At 40.7% G+C, this 15,928-nt stretch overlaps 1 protein-coding gene and 1 long non-coding RNA gene across 5 annotated transcripts in view; both read left to right on the forward strand.

Moving 5' to 3' along the window:
• Positions 1-4,065: 4,065 nt before the first annotated feature.
• Positions 4,066-5,326, forward strand: LOC123517557. Its single transcript, XR_006678492.1, has 2 exons — positions 4,066-4,692; positions 4,797-5,326. It is a non-coding gene; the product is annotated as an uncharacterized LOC123517557 (long non-coding RNA).
• An 8,443-nt stretch (positions 5,327-13,769) lies between these two features.
• LOC123517558 (protein cueball-like) overlaps positions 13,770-15,928 on the forward strand; it is a 44,209-nt gene continuing 42,050 nt past the window's right edge. For 3 of the 4 annotated variants that reach the window (XM_045277775.1, XM_045277778.1, XM_045277777.1), the window contains exon 1: positions 13,770-13,922. In XM_045277775.1, the coding sequence (XP_045133710.1) occupies positions 13,856-13,922 (67 nt within the window). In that variant the 5' untranslated portion in view covers positions 13,770-13,855. Of the gene's footprint in view, positions 13,939-15,928 lie in introns of all 4 variants that reach the window. The other variant, XM_045277781.1, reaches the window with a different exon arrangement.

Here is a 15,928-nt window from a genome sequence, read left to right on the forward strand (position 1 = left end):
ATGTATGTTATATGTTAATTGTGTTATTCATAAGAAAAGGAAAAAGTTTCATGTTATATGTTGGTTGTGTTATTTGTGTAAACGAAAAAAATAAATAAAGGTGTATGTTTTATGTTGATTTTGGTATTTAAAAGAAAAACAAAAAAAGTTGCATGTTGTATGTAAAAAACAAAAAAAAGCAAAATGTTACATGTTGATAATTACCTATGTTGTTAATGTAAAAGAGGAAGAAAAGCTGTATGTTATATGTTCATTGTCATTCATGTAAAAAAAAAAAAAACGTTGTATGTTATAAATGTATAGATGGTAATGTGTCATAAAGGCAAAGATAAAAAGTTAAAGTTTTGAATGTTACTTTAATTATGTGTGTTAGAAATATATCCATCTTATTGAATGTTGTAGTAACGATAATAATAATATTAAGTATAATAATAATGATAATAAAAATAATGATAATTATTATTATTATTATTACTATTATTATCATTATTATTATTATAATAATAACAATGATGTTTTTATGATTAGTTTGTTACATTTTTCTTCGTCATCATCATCATCATCATCATCGTCTTCTTCTTCTTCTTCTTCTTCTTCTTCTTCTTCTTCTTCTTCTTCTTCTTCTTCTTCTTCTTCTTTTGCTTATTCCTCCTCCTCCTTCTTCTTCTTCTTCTTCTTCTTCTTTTCTTCTTCTTCTTCTTTATCTTTTTCTTCTTCTTTTTCTTTTTCTTTTCTTCATCATTATCATCATCATCATCATCATCATCATCATCTTGCTCCTGACGCTTTATTGGTAACAACTGACTGCATAACATAAGACAGGCCACAAGGACACTAGAAGATCAGCACGATCACCACTTGAACTTAACACACCTCCACACGTACATACATACATTTATCAGTCCTTCCATCATTCCATCCTAAACTTAACAACACCGCCCCATTATTGAGTCCATTCCAGTCATTCGCCGCTCTCGCCCTTCAAATCTCTGGGATAGTCTTTTTAATACTTTTTTTTCTACTTTACCTTCACTTTTTATTCATTCCTGCTTCTCCTCCTTACTATTCCCATTCTAGCTATCCTCATTCACTTCTTACTCTCCCTTTCCTATTCTTGTTTCCTTTTGTCCGAGTGAGTTACGTGAAGACGGAACGTTCAACAATTCAGGCCTTGGTTGCTGACTTTCGCCTTGAAATATATTCATTAGATAACGAGAAGGGAAAACGGAGTATGGAAGATAGTCGCGGTCTTTCCTTTCCATAAAAAAAAAAAAAAAAAATAAATATATATATATATATATATATATATATATATATATATATATATATATATATATATATATATATATATATATATATATATATATATATATATATATATATATATATATATATATATATATATATATATATATATATATATATATATATATATATATATATATATATATATATATATATATATATATATATATATATATATATATATATATATATATATATATATATATATATATATATATATATATATATATATATATATATATATATATATATATATATATATATATATATATATATATATATATATATATATATATATATATATATATATATATATATATATATATATATATATATATATATATATATATATATATATATATATATATATATATATATATATATATATATATATATATATATAGAAAAAAAGGAGTGCCATTGTCTATTTGTTTTGTTGATAGATATACCGCACTGAGAGAGAGAGAGAGAGAGAGAGAGAGAGAGAGAGAGAGAGAGAGAGAGAGAGAGATTCACGAAAAAGACGAAAATGAGAAAGAAAACTCGAAGAACAAGATACAAGGCGAGAAGGAATTAGATGTGCAACAAAGGATTAAGAAAAAAATAATAAATGAGAGAGAGAGAGAGAGAGAGAGAGAGAGAGAGAGAGAGGCAAAAGGGATGAATAATAAACAGTAGGTGGAGATGAAAGGATAATCATCAGATAGCATTAATATAAATATAGTCTTGATTGATTAGGTAAAGGGCAACTCTCTCTCTCTCTCTCTCTCTCTCTCTCTCTCTCTCTCTCTCTCTCTCTCATGTTGACGTTCTGTAGAGTGAGTGAGACACACACACACACACACACACACACACACACACACACACACACCGCGTAGTGTAGTGGTTAGCACGCTCGACTCACAATCGAGAGGCCCAGGTTCGAGTCCCGGTAAGCGGCGAGGCAAAAGGGCAAGCCTCTTAATGTGTGGCCCCTGTTCACCTAGCAGTAAATAGGTACGGGATGTAACTCGTGGGGTTGTGGCCTCGCTTTCCCGGTGTGTGAAGTGTGTTGATGTGGTCTCAGTCCTACCCGAAGATCGGTCTATGAGCTCTGAGCTCGCTCCGTAATGGGGAAGACTGGCTGGGTGACCAGTAGGCGACCGAGGTGAATTACACACACACACACACACACACACACACACACACAACGGCCCGGTAGCTCAGTGGTTAGAGCGCTGGCTTCACAAGCCAGATGACCGGGGTTCGATTCCCCGGCCGGGTGGAGATATTTGGTGTGTCTCCTTTCACGTAGCCCCTGTTCACCTAGCAGCGAGTAGGTACGGGATGTAAATCGAGGAGTTGTGACCTTGTTGTCCCGGTGTGTGGTGTGTGCCTGGTCTCAGACCTATCCCAAGATCGGAAATAATGAGCTCTGAGCTCGTTCCGTAGGGTAACGTCTGGCTGTCTCGTCAGAGACTGCAGCAGATCAAACAGTGAATTACACACACACACCACTTAGTGTAGTGGTTAGCACGCTCGGCTCACAACCGAGAGGGTCCGGGTTCGAGTCCCAGAAAGCGGCGAGGCAAATGGGCAAGCCTCTTAATGTGTAGTCCCTGTTCACCTAGCAGTAAATAGGTACGGGATGTAACTCGCTTTCGCGGTGTGTGGAGTGTGGTGTGGTCTCAGTCCTACCTGAAGATCGGTCTATGAGCTCTAAGCTCGCTCCGTATAGTATAAGAGTAGTATATAGTAGTAGTAGTAGTGAAAACTGTAACAGGAGAGAGAGAGAGAGAGAGAGAGAGGGTAAACTTGGGGTAAATTAGCCCACCTATATATAGTCTGACCATTTAATGAAGATCACTTAAAAAAGGCGTTGGCTTTTTCGGGGATTTCCCGGCCTGCGGCTGTCACACATGTACCAATATGCACCTCAAGTCAGGTACTTAATACTTATTAACTGAATGTTGTTGTAGTACATATACATTGTGATGCTCTAAAAAGACAAGCTAGAGTAATTTGTGTTGATTTTTAAATATATTTTGCATTGTTTTTGCAAACACAACAATACTTGTCGTTTCCACCGAGCGTTGTCACATCCCTCTGGGTGACCGAGTGAGGTCACAGGTCAAAGTGACCGTGTTAATCTATGGGTCACTTCCTCTCCCGCTACCAGCTGGATGAGAAAGAGTGAGGCATGTGGAGAGAGAGAGAGAGAGAGAGAGAGAGAGAGAGAGAGAGAGAGAGAGAGAGAGAGAGAGAGAGAGAGAGATTCAGATTCAGATTCATAACTTTTATTCACTAGATGAAATAATCATACATGTCAAAGAGACTGATGATTGCCCCATAGGCCAGTCTCGTCATTTTTTAAGGTTACATTTTAAAGTTTACAGTGTGTGGGTGTTGATGTATATATACACTGACAACGTTAGTGTCGAAAAAATAAATAAATAAAAAATACTGATGTGATAGATCAATGAAATGTTGATTTGACACTTAACATAATATACATTGAAATAAATGAGGTACTGTCCATTCAGGCGATATCACAGAATTTTGGGTAAGCACTCAGTGTTTCTGGGAGTATTTTAAGAAAGTGTTTAGCAAGGATAACAAGTGTGGGGTTTGGTTCACTGCATTTCTGTCTTAATGATGTCACTCGCACACAGTCTCTCAAGTAGTGTTCAAGGGTATGTCCATCTTCCTCGTCACATAGTCGGCACTGTCTTTTTCGTTCTGGTGTTGCAATTCCCAATTGCCAAGCATAAGGGTAACCTAAGCAGATTCTCGTTCTCACTACCTCACATCGTCGGCTTTCGGCTCGGCGTAGTGGCCGTGTGTCCTCGTCAGCCACCTCACCATCGAGCGCTGACACTGATACCTCTACGCTCGGGTTCTCTCTGCTGTCGTAGTTGCCTCCCCCTCAGGTGTTGTCTTGCCTTCTCTCTTAGTTGTTGGTGGGTTCTTGGGATTACAAGGCTCACTGATGAGCGTTGAGCCGCTTGTTTTGCAAGGAAGTCTGCATTCGCGTTGCTTGAGATCCCAACGTGGGAAGGAACCCAATTGATGGAGATTGTTCTTCCTGCATGGTAAATGGCCTTGGCTGTGGTAATGATGGAGTGTGTCAGGCTAATGTTTTCATTGTTTGGCTTGCACAATGAGGCGATGGCTGTCATGGAGTCAGAGTTGATGAGGATGTCGAGGTTGTGGCAGGTGTGGGCGTGGTCTATGGCCAGCTTGATAGCAGCTAACTCTACTTGCGTGGAGGAGGAGTGATCTGTTACTCAGGCAGCTGTGGCGGTGGCGGCGGCGGTGATGGTGGCGGCGGCGTGGTTCTCGTCTCTGTCACTCACAGCACACACAAACGCTGCTCCCGACCGCCCTTGCTCATCTACAGATCCATCGGTATAGTACATGGCTGCTGCGTTCCCGTTCATGGCTTCATGAATGCTTTGCAGACCTTGTTGCCGAACCTCCGCCTGTATACTGTCTTTTATCTTTCTCGGCAGTGGGACAACAATTGTTATGATAGGCGGCTTTTCCCATGGAGGACTCATTTGTGTGCTTGGCGGTACGGTAGCATCTCTCGTGTCTTCCCAGGTGACAGTATACTCGCTCATCAGGGCCGCTGCCTTGCTGACTACTATTTTTACTACTACTACTACTACTACTACTACTACTACTACTACCACCACGCTGATCAGGCCCAGGTGTGGAACTACCTGAGAACAGCCAGGCTATGTGGGGCACGGCCCGGGGATTATAATATAGTGGATTCCTCGCACTACGCCGATCCCCTTCTAAGCCGGACCAGGTGCAGTCAGGGTCTCTCAACCCTGGGTGCAGTGACCTGACACCAGCTGGACGGTGTGAGGTCACGGGCCGGATGTTCAGCCGAGGTCCTCGGCTGAACATCCTGCTGACTGGAGAGTCCTCGGCCCGAGGACTCTTCAGTCAGCATCGAAACTCCGTGACATACGCACCTCTCGACTCATCTCCGCTCGCTTGTGTGTAAAATAATAAACAGCAGTAACGAACATCTCTGGTTTACCTCTCCATCCGTGTCTTGGCTAATCAGAGAAATACCACAAGCCTCTCTCACTGTGACGCATCCACATCCCACCAATGTCCGATCTTGATCTTGATGGTACAGGTGACGCAGAATTTCTTCTGGGTCAGGCCTTTGTATCGGCAGCTCCTGTAGGGAACATAAAGAACACCAGACAACAAAGAGGGCAATCACCATCTTTCACACCACTAGTTCCTGCATCTGGCACGCCACATTCTCTCCAGGAACTCTTTCACAGCCTCAATCATCCTTTCATTCGTCTCCCACACAGTCCCAGCAGCAACACCATCCATTCCCTTCCTGTCATCTCCACTCTGTCATGCCCCAGCTCCCTCAGCACCACTTGCATCATCTCATACCTGTCTCTGGCATACTTCACACACTCCACCACCACATGTTCCACTGTCTCATCCTCTCCCAAGTCACACATCTGGCACACTTTGCTGCGGGACTCTGACCATCTATAATTCCTTGCATTCACATCCATGCACTGTGCCCTAGCTCGGAAGAGAAGATCACCACCCAGGCTTCCGTCATACCACTTTTCATACATTGGGGCCTCTTTCTCTCTATACCATACCAAGGTACTCTTTTGCTCCATCCTATTTCTCCAGTCATCCAGTCCCACACCTTTCACTACTCTGTCTATCTCACTCTTCCACTTCCTTACATCCCATTCTCTACCTTCTCCATTTCTAACAATCATACTCCAGTCTCTCTCTAAATGTCTTCCTTCTACCTGTTGAAAACCCAACTACTTACTAACCCACTCTTTGCTACCAGCCTGACACACCTCTTCCCCACTTGCTACTCCTGACATTCCACAGAAACACTTTTCTCACTATCCTTGCATCATTCATTCGTTCTAACCTAGCCTTATACTTTAGGGTCGCTTTCACATATCTCTCTCTAAAAGTGCTCCAACCCATATCACCCCTAAGGGCCTCTACTGCTGCATATCTAGGTGCATTAAGTGCCATTCTTGCAACTCTATTCTGCCCTATTTCTAACTTATCTAGTTCACTCTCATTCCAAGCAATCACATCCATACCATACATGATGCTCGGAACAGCCACGCTCTTCCAAACTTCTCGCAGCACGTCATATTTACTCGCCCTCATCCTTGCTGCACTTCCTAGACGACCTACCCACTGATTTGCCATACTTATCTTCTCATTCTTAATCTTTACACAGCCATCCGGACTCATCCACATCCCCAGATACTTATATTCATCTGTCTGCTGCACCTCATTCACTCCTAATCTCCACACATGGTTCCTCTCATCCTCTGACCTATGCACAACCATTACCTTACTCTTTTCACTACTAAATCTCACTCCAAAATCTCTTCCATACCCATCTACTACATCAAGCATACTCTGTAGCTCTTCTGCCGACTCACTCATGACTACAACATCATCTGCATACAAGAGCACACCTATCTTATCATTTCCCACATTTACACCTGCATTCATTCTCCTCATTCTAGCAGCCAATTCTTCTGTATATAAGCTAAAGAGGGTTGGTGATAATATGCAACCCTGCCTAACTCCTCTTTCACTCTTCACCCAGTCTGTCTCTATATCCCCTAGTTTATACTTAGCTCTTGTATCCACATACATACTTCTCACTATGTTAACTATCTTTGCACTTAACCCAATTTTTCTAACACCCTACCTAGCATTTCTCTGTTTACCCTATCATATGCTTTCTCTATGTCTAGGAAACCTAAGTATAGTTTGCTACCATCCCTTTTCTTTCTCTCAATCAATTCATTCACCACAAACAGATTGTCTTCTGCTCTCCTGTCCACTCGGAATCCATTTTGCTCTTCGCCTAACACTCCAACTCTCTCAATCCATTTGCACAATCTCTCATTCAACACCGCACTGAACACTTTGCCTACTGTGTTAACTAACGCAATCGGCCTGTAGTTCCTCAACTCATTCTTACTCTTATATCCTCCCTTATGCAACAAGGTCACCCTGCATTCATTCCACATTCTCGGCACTCTCTCCTCCTCCCACACCTGGTTGAACAACTCAGTCATCCTATCAATCACTACTTCTCCTCCATTTTGTACATTTCATACGGTATCTCATCCGGCCCTGCTGCCTTCCCATTCTTCTGCTTCTTCACACATTTCTCCACCTCCTCCCTGCTGATCCTTTCATTCAACTCATCTGCATCCTTTCTCTCCAGTGACACATGTCCTTCATCCACATCAAAGACCTCACTTACACCTCCAATCTCTTCCCAAAACTCTTTTATTGCCCTTCTCATTTCTTCCTTATCAGTCACCACTGCCCCATTCACCTTCAGGCTCTCCACATTCTCACTGTTAGGCATCCCTCACCCCTCAGGAATCTATACCATTCTCGCCCACCTTCCATACCTTTCTCTCTAAGGGACTGAATCACACTTCTCTCACTTGTAACTTTAGCATTCATTATCTTTCGCTTCGTCATTCGCTGCTGACTCACATACGCTGCCCATGCATTCAGGTACTCCCTTTCAGCTTCCTCACTCTCATGTCTCCTCTTTCTTAACTGTCTGCACACCCTATTCAGTCTCTTCCTTTCCTTCCTAGCATCCCTGATCTCATTATTCCACCACGGCCTACATGCATGCTTTCTGGCACTTGTTCTTGCATACCCTATCTGGCTTACTGCTGCATTCCTCACATTTTCTACAAATCTATCATTCAGTTCATCCACGTCGCTTAGACTTTCATCCTCCCAGCTCCTCTCACTCAAGTCCACCTGGAAATTCTCCCATCCTACATCTCTCAATCTCCACTTTTTCCTCTTGGCCTTGGCATTTGTTCCATCTCTTCCATTCAACTTGCACTCTAACACCAGCATGTTATGGTCTGAGACTATGTCAATCATCCCATCTTCATCAATCCACATGCGGTCAACAACTTCACGCATTCTCCCATTCACTAGCATGTAGTCAATCGCAGACTCCTGGTTCCTCCCACTCCAAGTCACTCGTCCTTCAGCCAGGGTCTCATTGAGATTCTCCAAACTCACCTCATTCACAAGCTCATCCAGCATCTCACCGTTCCTGTTCATTTGTTCACCTAACATACCTATGTGGGCATTCATGTCTCCCATAACAATCACTCTCTCTCCAGCATACTCTCTTGCAATCTTTTTCAAAACACTATATTTTCTGCCATTCTCCCTAACTGCTCTGTCGCCTTCCACTGTCATATACACTACCACTACGACTATCCTCTCAGCTCTGCCACTTTCACTCCTGCACTCCACTCGAACAGCTAGCACGTCCTCACTCTCAGCACTGTCTCCTATGTCCAGCTCTTCCACTCTCAGGTTCCTCACCTTTTTGTGGAGCAAGGCTACGCCTCCTCCTAACTTATCCTGTTTTCTACGCCCTTTCCCTATCATGACAAACTCATTTCCTTCCATATGCACCACGTCCCGCAGGTGAGTCTCCGTGATACCTACCACATCCAAGCTCCATTCATTCAGCTCCTTGCATAAATCCTCAAACTTGCCAGTGCCCCATCCTCTCACATTCACACACCCAATCCTCATGCATCCTGACGCCCTGTGGGTACCTCCTCTTCCTTTTACATTTACACACTCTCCTCCCGCAGGTTCCCTTTCTCTCGGTAACCTGCTCTCTTTCACGCTTCTGTCCTCCTCTCTCATACAAACACCTGCCCCTTCTCTCTGGATTCTGTCCTATTTTAATTAAGCGCTCGGTACGGCAATTTTCCTTCTTACCTACAGAGCCACCCACGCACACCCGATCCACCTTGGTTCTCCTTAACATACCATCCTTACTGTTACAATATGTATATATATATATATATATATATATATATATATATATATATATATATATATATATATATATATATATATATATATATAAAGATCCATTGAGGTGCCAGTCCCCCAACAGTGTAAAAAGAAAAAAAATAGCCAAAAGAATGGGAATAATGTCTTGAAACCTTCCTCTTAAATGAGTTCAGGTCATAGGGAGATGGAAATACAGAAGCAGGCAGGGAGTTCAAGAGTTTATCAGAGAAAGGGATGAATGACTGAGAATACTGGTTAACTCTTGCGTAAGAGAGGTGGACAGAATAGGGGGTGAAAGAAAGAAGAAAGTTTTGTGCAAAGAAGCCGCAGGTGGAAGGGAGCCATACAGTTAGCAAGATAAGAAGACAGTTGGCGTAAAAATAGCGGTAGAAGAGATCCAACATTGCGGCGATGAGAGAAAAGATGAAGACAGTCAGTTGAAGGAGAGTTGATAAGACGAAAATCTTTTAATTCCAGCTTATCTGATAAAGCAGTTTGAGTGGAGCCCCATCACGCTACGTACTGTACATGTTCAGGGGTGGGAAAAACTAGCGGATAATACTCAAAACGCTCAGCTTCATAGAATTTTTTTGATAAAGAGGAGATGTGAAGTTTCTACTGAAGATTATAAGTAAACGACAAACGGAGGATATTCAATGTAGAAGAAGGGGACAGTGAATGTCTTTAAAAGAAGAGTGGATAGTTGTCTGAAGGATTGTGTCGAGTTGGTAGATAGATCAGTGGTTCTAAACCTGGAACCCATGGCAAGAATTTATGGGGCCATGGCGTGCTGTTGCAAATTGTACATTTCTAAATAATTTTCGAAATCTTTTTGTAGTCTTCTGTAGTGTAGTGATGCATGTTAACCATATTGCAGAACTACTAAATGCAAGATAATAATGACTGTCAACTTTGTATATTAAAGCAAAGGTGTTCATCATTATCATTTGTTTATTCATTTATTATTTTTCTCTTTTATTTTTATCGGGATTGGATTTGGTAGATAAATCAAGGGGAGCCACACGATTGTTAAGAATTCATGAAGGCGGGAATGGAGACAAAAATATTAAGAGACACTTGGTTAGATCATTGATGGATAGAAAATGCGTGGTGGGACAGAACCGTGAAGAATAGTTACCACTGTTGATTTAGTTAGAATCATGATGATTGTAGCAGTTATAGTAGTAGTTGTAGTAGTAGTAGTGATGGTGGTAGTCGGGATTGTAGTATTAGAGGTAGTAGTAGTGGTGTTGATGGTTATAGTGGTGGTAGTAGAAGTAATGGTGTTAGTAGTGATGGTGGTTATAGTAGTGGTAGTGGTAGTAAAAGTAATAGTGGCGTTTGTACCCGAAGTGGCTGTAGTGGAGGTGGTGGTTGTGGTGGTGATGGTGGTGGAGGTTAGTAGTAGTAGTAGTAGTAGTAGTAATAGTAGTAGTAGTAGTAGTGATGGTGGTGGTGGTGGTAGTAATATAGTAGTAGTAGTAGTAGTAGTAGTAGTGGTGGTGGTGGTGGTGGTGGTGGTGGTGGTGGTGATGGTAGTAATATAGTAGCAGTATTATTATTATTATTATTATTATTATTATTATTATTAGTAGTAGTAGTAGTAGTAGTAGTAGTAGTAGTAGTAGATGTACTAATAGTAGTACTAGTAGTAATGGTGGCGGTACTGGTGGTGGTTATAGTACTAATAGTATTGATAGTGGTAGTAGTGGATGTGGTGGTGGTGGTTATAGTATTGGTAGTGGTACTATTGTAGCAGTAGTAGTAGTAGTGATTAGACGTAGTGGGTGTGGTTGTGGTGGTGATGGTGGTGGAGGTTGTAGTGTTGGTGGTGGTGGTGATGTTGGTAGTTGCAGTAATGGTAACGGTTGTAGTATTAATAGTAGTGGTGGTTGGGCCTGTAATGGTTGTGGTGGTGATGGTAATGTAAGTTGTAGTAGGAGCTGTAGTAGATAGTAGTAGTAGATAGTAGTAGTAGTAGTAGTAGTAGTAGTAGTAGTAGTAGTAGTAGTAGTAGTAGTAGTAGTAATAGTAGTGGTAGTGGTGGTGATGGTGGTGGTTATAGTACTAATAGTAATAGTGGTGATAGAAGTTATGGTGATGGAGATTGCAGTTGTAAAAGCAGTAGCAGCAATAGTAGTAGTACGTAGTGGTAGTGGTGGTGGTGGTTATAGTACTAATAGTAGTACGTAGTTGTGCTGCAAGTGGTGACCACGTGGTGGTAGCGAAAGTAAGCACTTAGGAAAAGTAAAAATAAAGCGGGTTTGATATCTTCTGTTTACACTTAAGACAATGAAAATTCAACTCGTTGAATGTAATCTAATCGTTTCGGTAAGATATGTTTGAATACTCAAGGGCAGGTCTTCCAAGATAAGACAGAGATGTGATCACAACTTCCTTGTTTACCTGATAGTGAGACTTGCATATAAAAAAAAAAAACTTGCATTATGATGTTGTGCACATTTCACATGTATTAGCCATCATTGTTTTCCCCTTTTCTTAATTTATGAAGCATCTTTCCTCTTGTCGTTCGATATCTACTCAAAAGTCTCTTTAAGAAATTTTTGTTTTAGATTACAATGAACTATAATTCAATATATTTCGGTCAATGAATAGTGGTTATATATATATACATATATATATATATATATATATATATATATATATATATATATATATATATATATATATATATATATATATATATATATATATATATATATATATATATATATATATATATATATATATATATATATATATATATATATATATATATATATATATATATATATATATATATATATATATATATATATATATATATATATATATATATATATATATATATATATATATATATATATATATATATATATATATATATATATATATATAGAGAGAGAGAGAGAGAGAGAGAGAGAGAGAGAGAGAGAGAGAGATGAAATCGAGGAAGAGATCTGTGTATGAGGTAATCAATAGACGGGAATGAGTACGAGACGGTTAGAGGTCAGTGGGGACGGGGAGATACTGTAAGATCACTGGGAAAAAGGAGACAAGATGGGAGATAAAATTAATAACCTGTGTGCAGTGGACCTGGGAATGGTGTGTGTGGTGGTTTAAGCTAATCTTTTTTTTCTGGGTCCCTTATACAGTTGTGATAACCAAGTCATTATATGATTTTAGTAAAGCTATCCGTATGGCTGCTTGAGTTAATTAATATTTTGTTGTCGTCAAGAAAACATATGCATTCTTGATCTCCATCTAGAATTTAGAAGTAAATTAATCATCCGCCGAGGCAGATGTCTTTGATTTACAAAAGTCATTCATTAGATGAAAAGTATATTTCGTCGAAGGCGAGGGCAAAGGACTAGCTGACATGCTGCTTCCTATGCAGACCGCATAGCCGCTCCTGTGGCAGGAGCAGAATATAAGAACTCGGTCAAGGATGCATTTACTTTTAATCATGACTGTCTTGAAGATCTGATTTAGATAGTTCCATTGAAAGGATGTGCTCACGCAAATCATATTTACGTACTACCTTGCACATGCATACTGTATTTATGAGAACTTATAATCTTGTGCTTTTTTTAAGAACTTATAGGTAGAAACTTAATTTTTAGTTAGATGTGTTGGAAATATTAGTGATTCAGTGCAGGAAAAGTGGCAATAGTACTTTCAATTTATATAGTTTGTATATTATGACTTAATCGCCTTTTTGTTGCTCTCTCTCTCTCTCTCTCTCTCTCTCTCTCTCTCTCTCTCTCTCTCTCAGTATCCTTGTAGAAAAGTTAACTGGAACAAAAATACAACCGAATATTTTACTTTGTTCACAATGAGCTTTATAAATCTTTAGAGTTGTTAGTTGAATGTTTCGTCACACACACACACACACACACACACACACACACACACCGCCTAGTGTAGTGGTTAGCACGCTCGACTCACAATCGAGAGGGCCGGGTTCGAGTCCCGGTGCGGCGAGGCAAATGGGCAAGCCTCTTAATGTGTGGCCCCTGTTCACCTAGCAGTAAATAGGTACGGGATGTAACTCGAGGGGTTGTGGCCTCGCTTTCCCGGTGTATGGAATGTGTTGTGGTCTCAGTCCTACCCGAAGATCGGTCTATGAGCTCTGAGCTCGCTCCGTAATGGGGAAGACTGGCGGGGTGACCAGCAGGTGACCGAGGTGAATTACACACACACACACACACATATATATATATATATATATATATATATATATATATATATATATATATATATATATATATATATATATATATATATATATATATATATATATATATATATATATATATATATATATATATATATATATATATATATATATATATATATATATATATATATATATATATATATATATATATATATATATATCCAATACAGCTAGTACGTTTACAACAAATATACAAGTGTGAACGAAGACTGCATGGATAAGAAAGGGATGATCAGTGAGACAAGCGGGAGGGAGGGGTGGCTGGCTGGTGGCCGTCCCTCACAAGGGGGGGGTGTCACTATCAGTTTTTCACTGGCAAGCAGGTATCCGAGCAGCGGCAGTGCAATAGTAGTGGGCCAGTGGTCAGTAGTCCGTCAGTGAGGTTTGAGAAGTCAGCGAGTGAACATCGCGTTCGTTCCCTTCACAATGTGGCGAGGGAGTGTCTCCTGGCTCGCGGTGGTGTTATCATTCGTCTCTTCAGTGCTGTCCACAGGCAAGTGAAAGATAAAGTAATTGACTTATAAACGCTGTTTTTGCATGATAAGTCATGGGATGTAGCACTGAGATGTGCGTACGTCTGAGGCGTCAATTTTCATGGTGTTTCGCCATTCTGCTTACTGAGGGTCGCACGTTCACTGGGCTCTGGGCAGCCTCTTGTTATGGGGCTCGATGACGGAGGGGGAAATTTGCTCCTGTAATTTCTAAAGATCCTTCTTTTGATTGATTTGCAGAATCGTTATATCTATCTATCTATCTATCTATCTATCTATCTATATATATATATATATATATATATATATATATATATATATATATATGTGTGTGTGTGTGTGTGTGTGTGTGTGTGTGTGTAATTCACTGTTTGATCTGCTGCAGTCTCTGACGAGACAGCCAGACGTTACCCTACGGAACGAGCTCAGAGCTCATTATTTCCGATCTTGGGATAGGTCTGAGACCAGGCACACACCACACACCGGGACAACAAGGTCACAACTCCTCGATTTACATCCCGTACCTACTCACTGCTAGGTGAACAGGGGCTACACGTGAAAGGAGACACACCCAAATATCTCCACCCGGCCGGGGAATCGAACCCCGGTCATCTGGCTTGTGAAGCCAGCGCTCTAACCACTGAGCTACCGGGCCGTGTGTGTGTGTGTGTGTGTGTGTGTGTGTAATATTTCTTTTTTATTAATTTATTTTTTTTCGGTGAAAAGAAAAACAGATTTTAGCAGACTTGCATTTGCATTGGAGACTTGTTTTTCCATGCAACAACTTTTGAGGGATCGGTTGCGAACTAATACCTTCTCTACTAAGAAAGCTTCCAGCTTCATCTTTTCCTTTGCAATTCAGTGCCTGTGTGTGTGTGTGTGTGTGTGTGTGTGTGTGTGTGTGTGTGTGTGTGTGTGTGTGTGTGTGAATTCACCACGGTCGTTTGCTGGTCACCCAGCCAGCTTTTCCCCTATCTACGGAAAGAGCTTAGAGCTCATGCTGACCGATCTTCGGGTAGGACTGAGACCACAGCACACACCACACACATCGGGAAAGGGAGGCCACAACCCCTCGAGTTGCATCCCATATCTATTTACTGCTAGGTAAACCGAGGCCACACAGTAAGAAACTTGTCCGTTTACCTCAGACCATCTTGGTTATGAGTCTAGCGTGCTTGCCACTACACTACGGCGGTGTGTAATTCACCTCGGTCAGCCAGTCTTCCCCATTACGGAGCTCAGAGCTCATAGACCGATCTTCGGGTAGGACTGAGACCACATCACACACAACACACACCGGGAAAGCGAGGCCACAACCCCTCGAGTTACATCCCGTACCTATTTACTGCTAGGTGAACAGGGGCCACACATTAAGAGGCTTGCCCATTTGCCTCACCGCTTTCCGGGACTCGAACCCGGCCCTCTCGATTGTGAGCCGCGCTCTAACCACTACACTACGCTGTGTGTGTGTGTGTGCGTGTGTGTGTGTGCATACGGTATAGTATAGCTCTCTCTTCAGCTATATAATTTCTGGCCTGTATTCATTCAGTAGACGTTTCTAAAGCTTGTCTGGGAACTAAATTAAATGTTGTTGTTTTTCTTTTCTTTTCTTTTCTTTTTTATGAACTATGAAAACACTAATTTTTTTTCTGTATTTCAAACATTTTTCCATTGCCATTTCTAAGGTAAAGATAATGCTCGATATACATATGTGTTTTCTGTACTTCAATTGTTCTCGGTGGGTTTGCTTTATTACCGTTCTTGATTTTTTTTAAGTATTTTTCTATAAACTTAACAACATAACTAACTGAGAGAAATGTATCGATAATTGAAGTAATGTACAAAGATGCTTACATCAAAATGAAGAGGTGCTTTGGTAGAGTAGTGAACACTCTGTCCTTGTACTGTACGAAGCAATATGGAGAGGAACATGCAGATACAGCTATGAGTTTAATTAATTTGACTTTAGGAGTCCTCGCGTGCAGCAGTGATACAGTGTTGCGTCATG

Source organism: Portunus trituberculatus, chromosome 42, assembly GCF_017591435.1.
Source record: "Portunus trituberculatus isolate SZX2019 chromosome 42, ASM1759143v1, whole genome shotgun sequence".
In the NCBI taxonomy this organism is placed as follows: Eukaryota; Metazoa; Arthropoda; class Malacostraca; order Decapoda; family Portunidae; genus Portunus; species Portunus trituberculatus.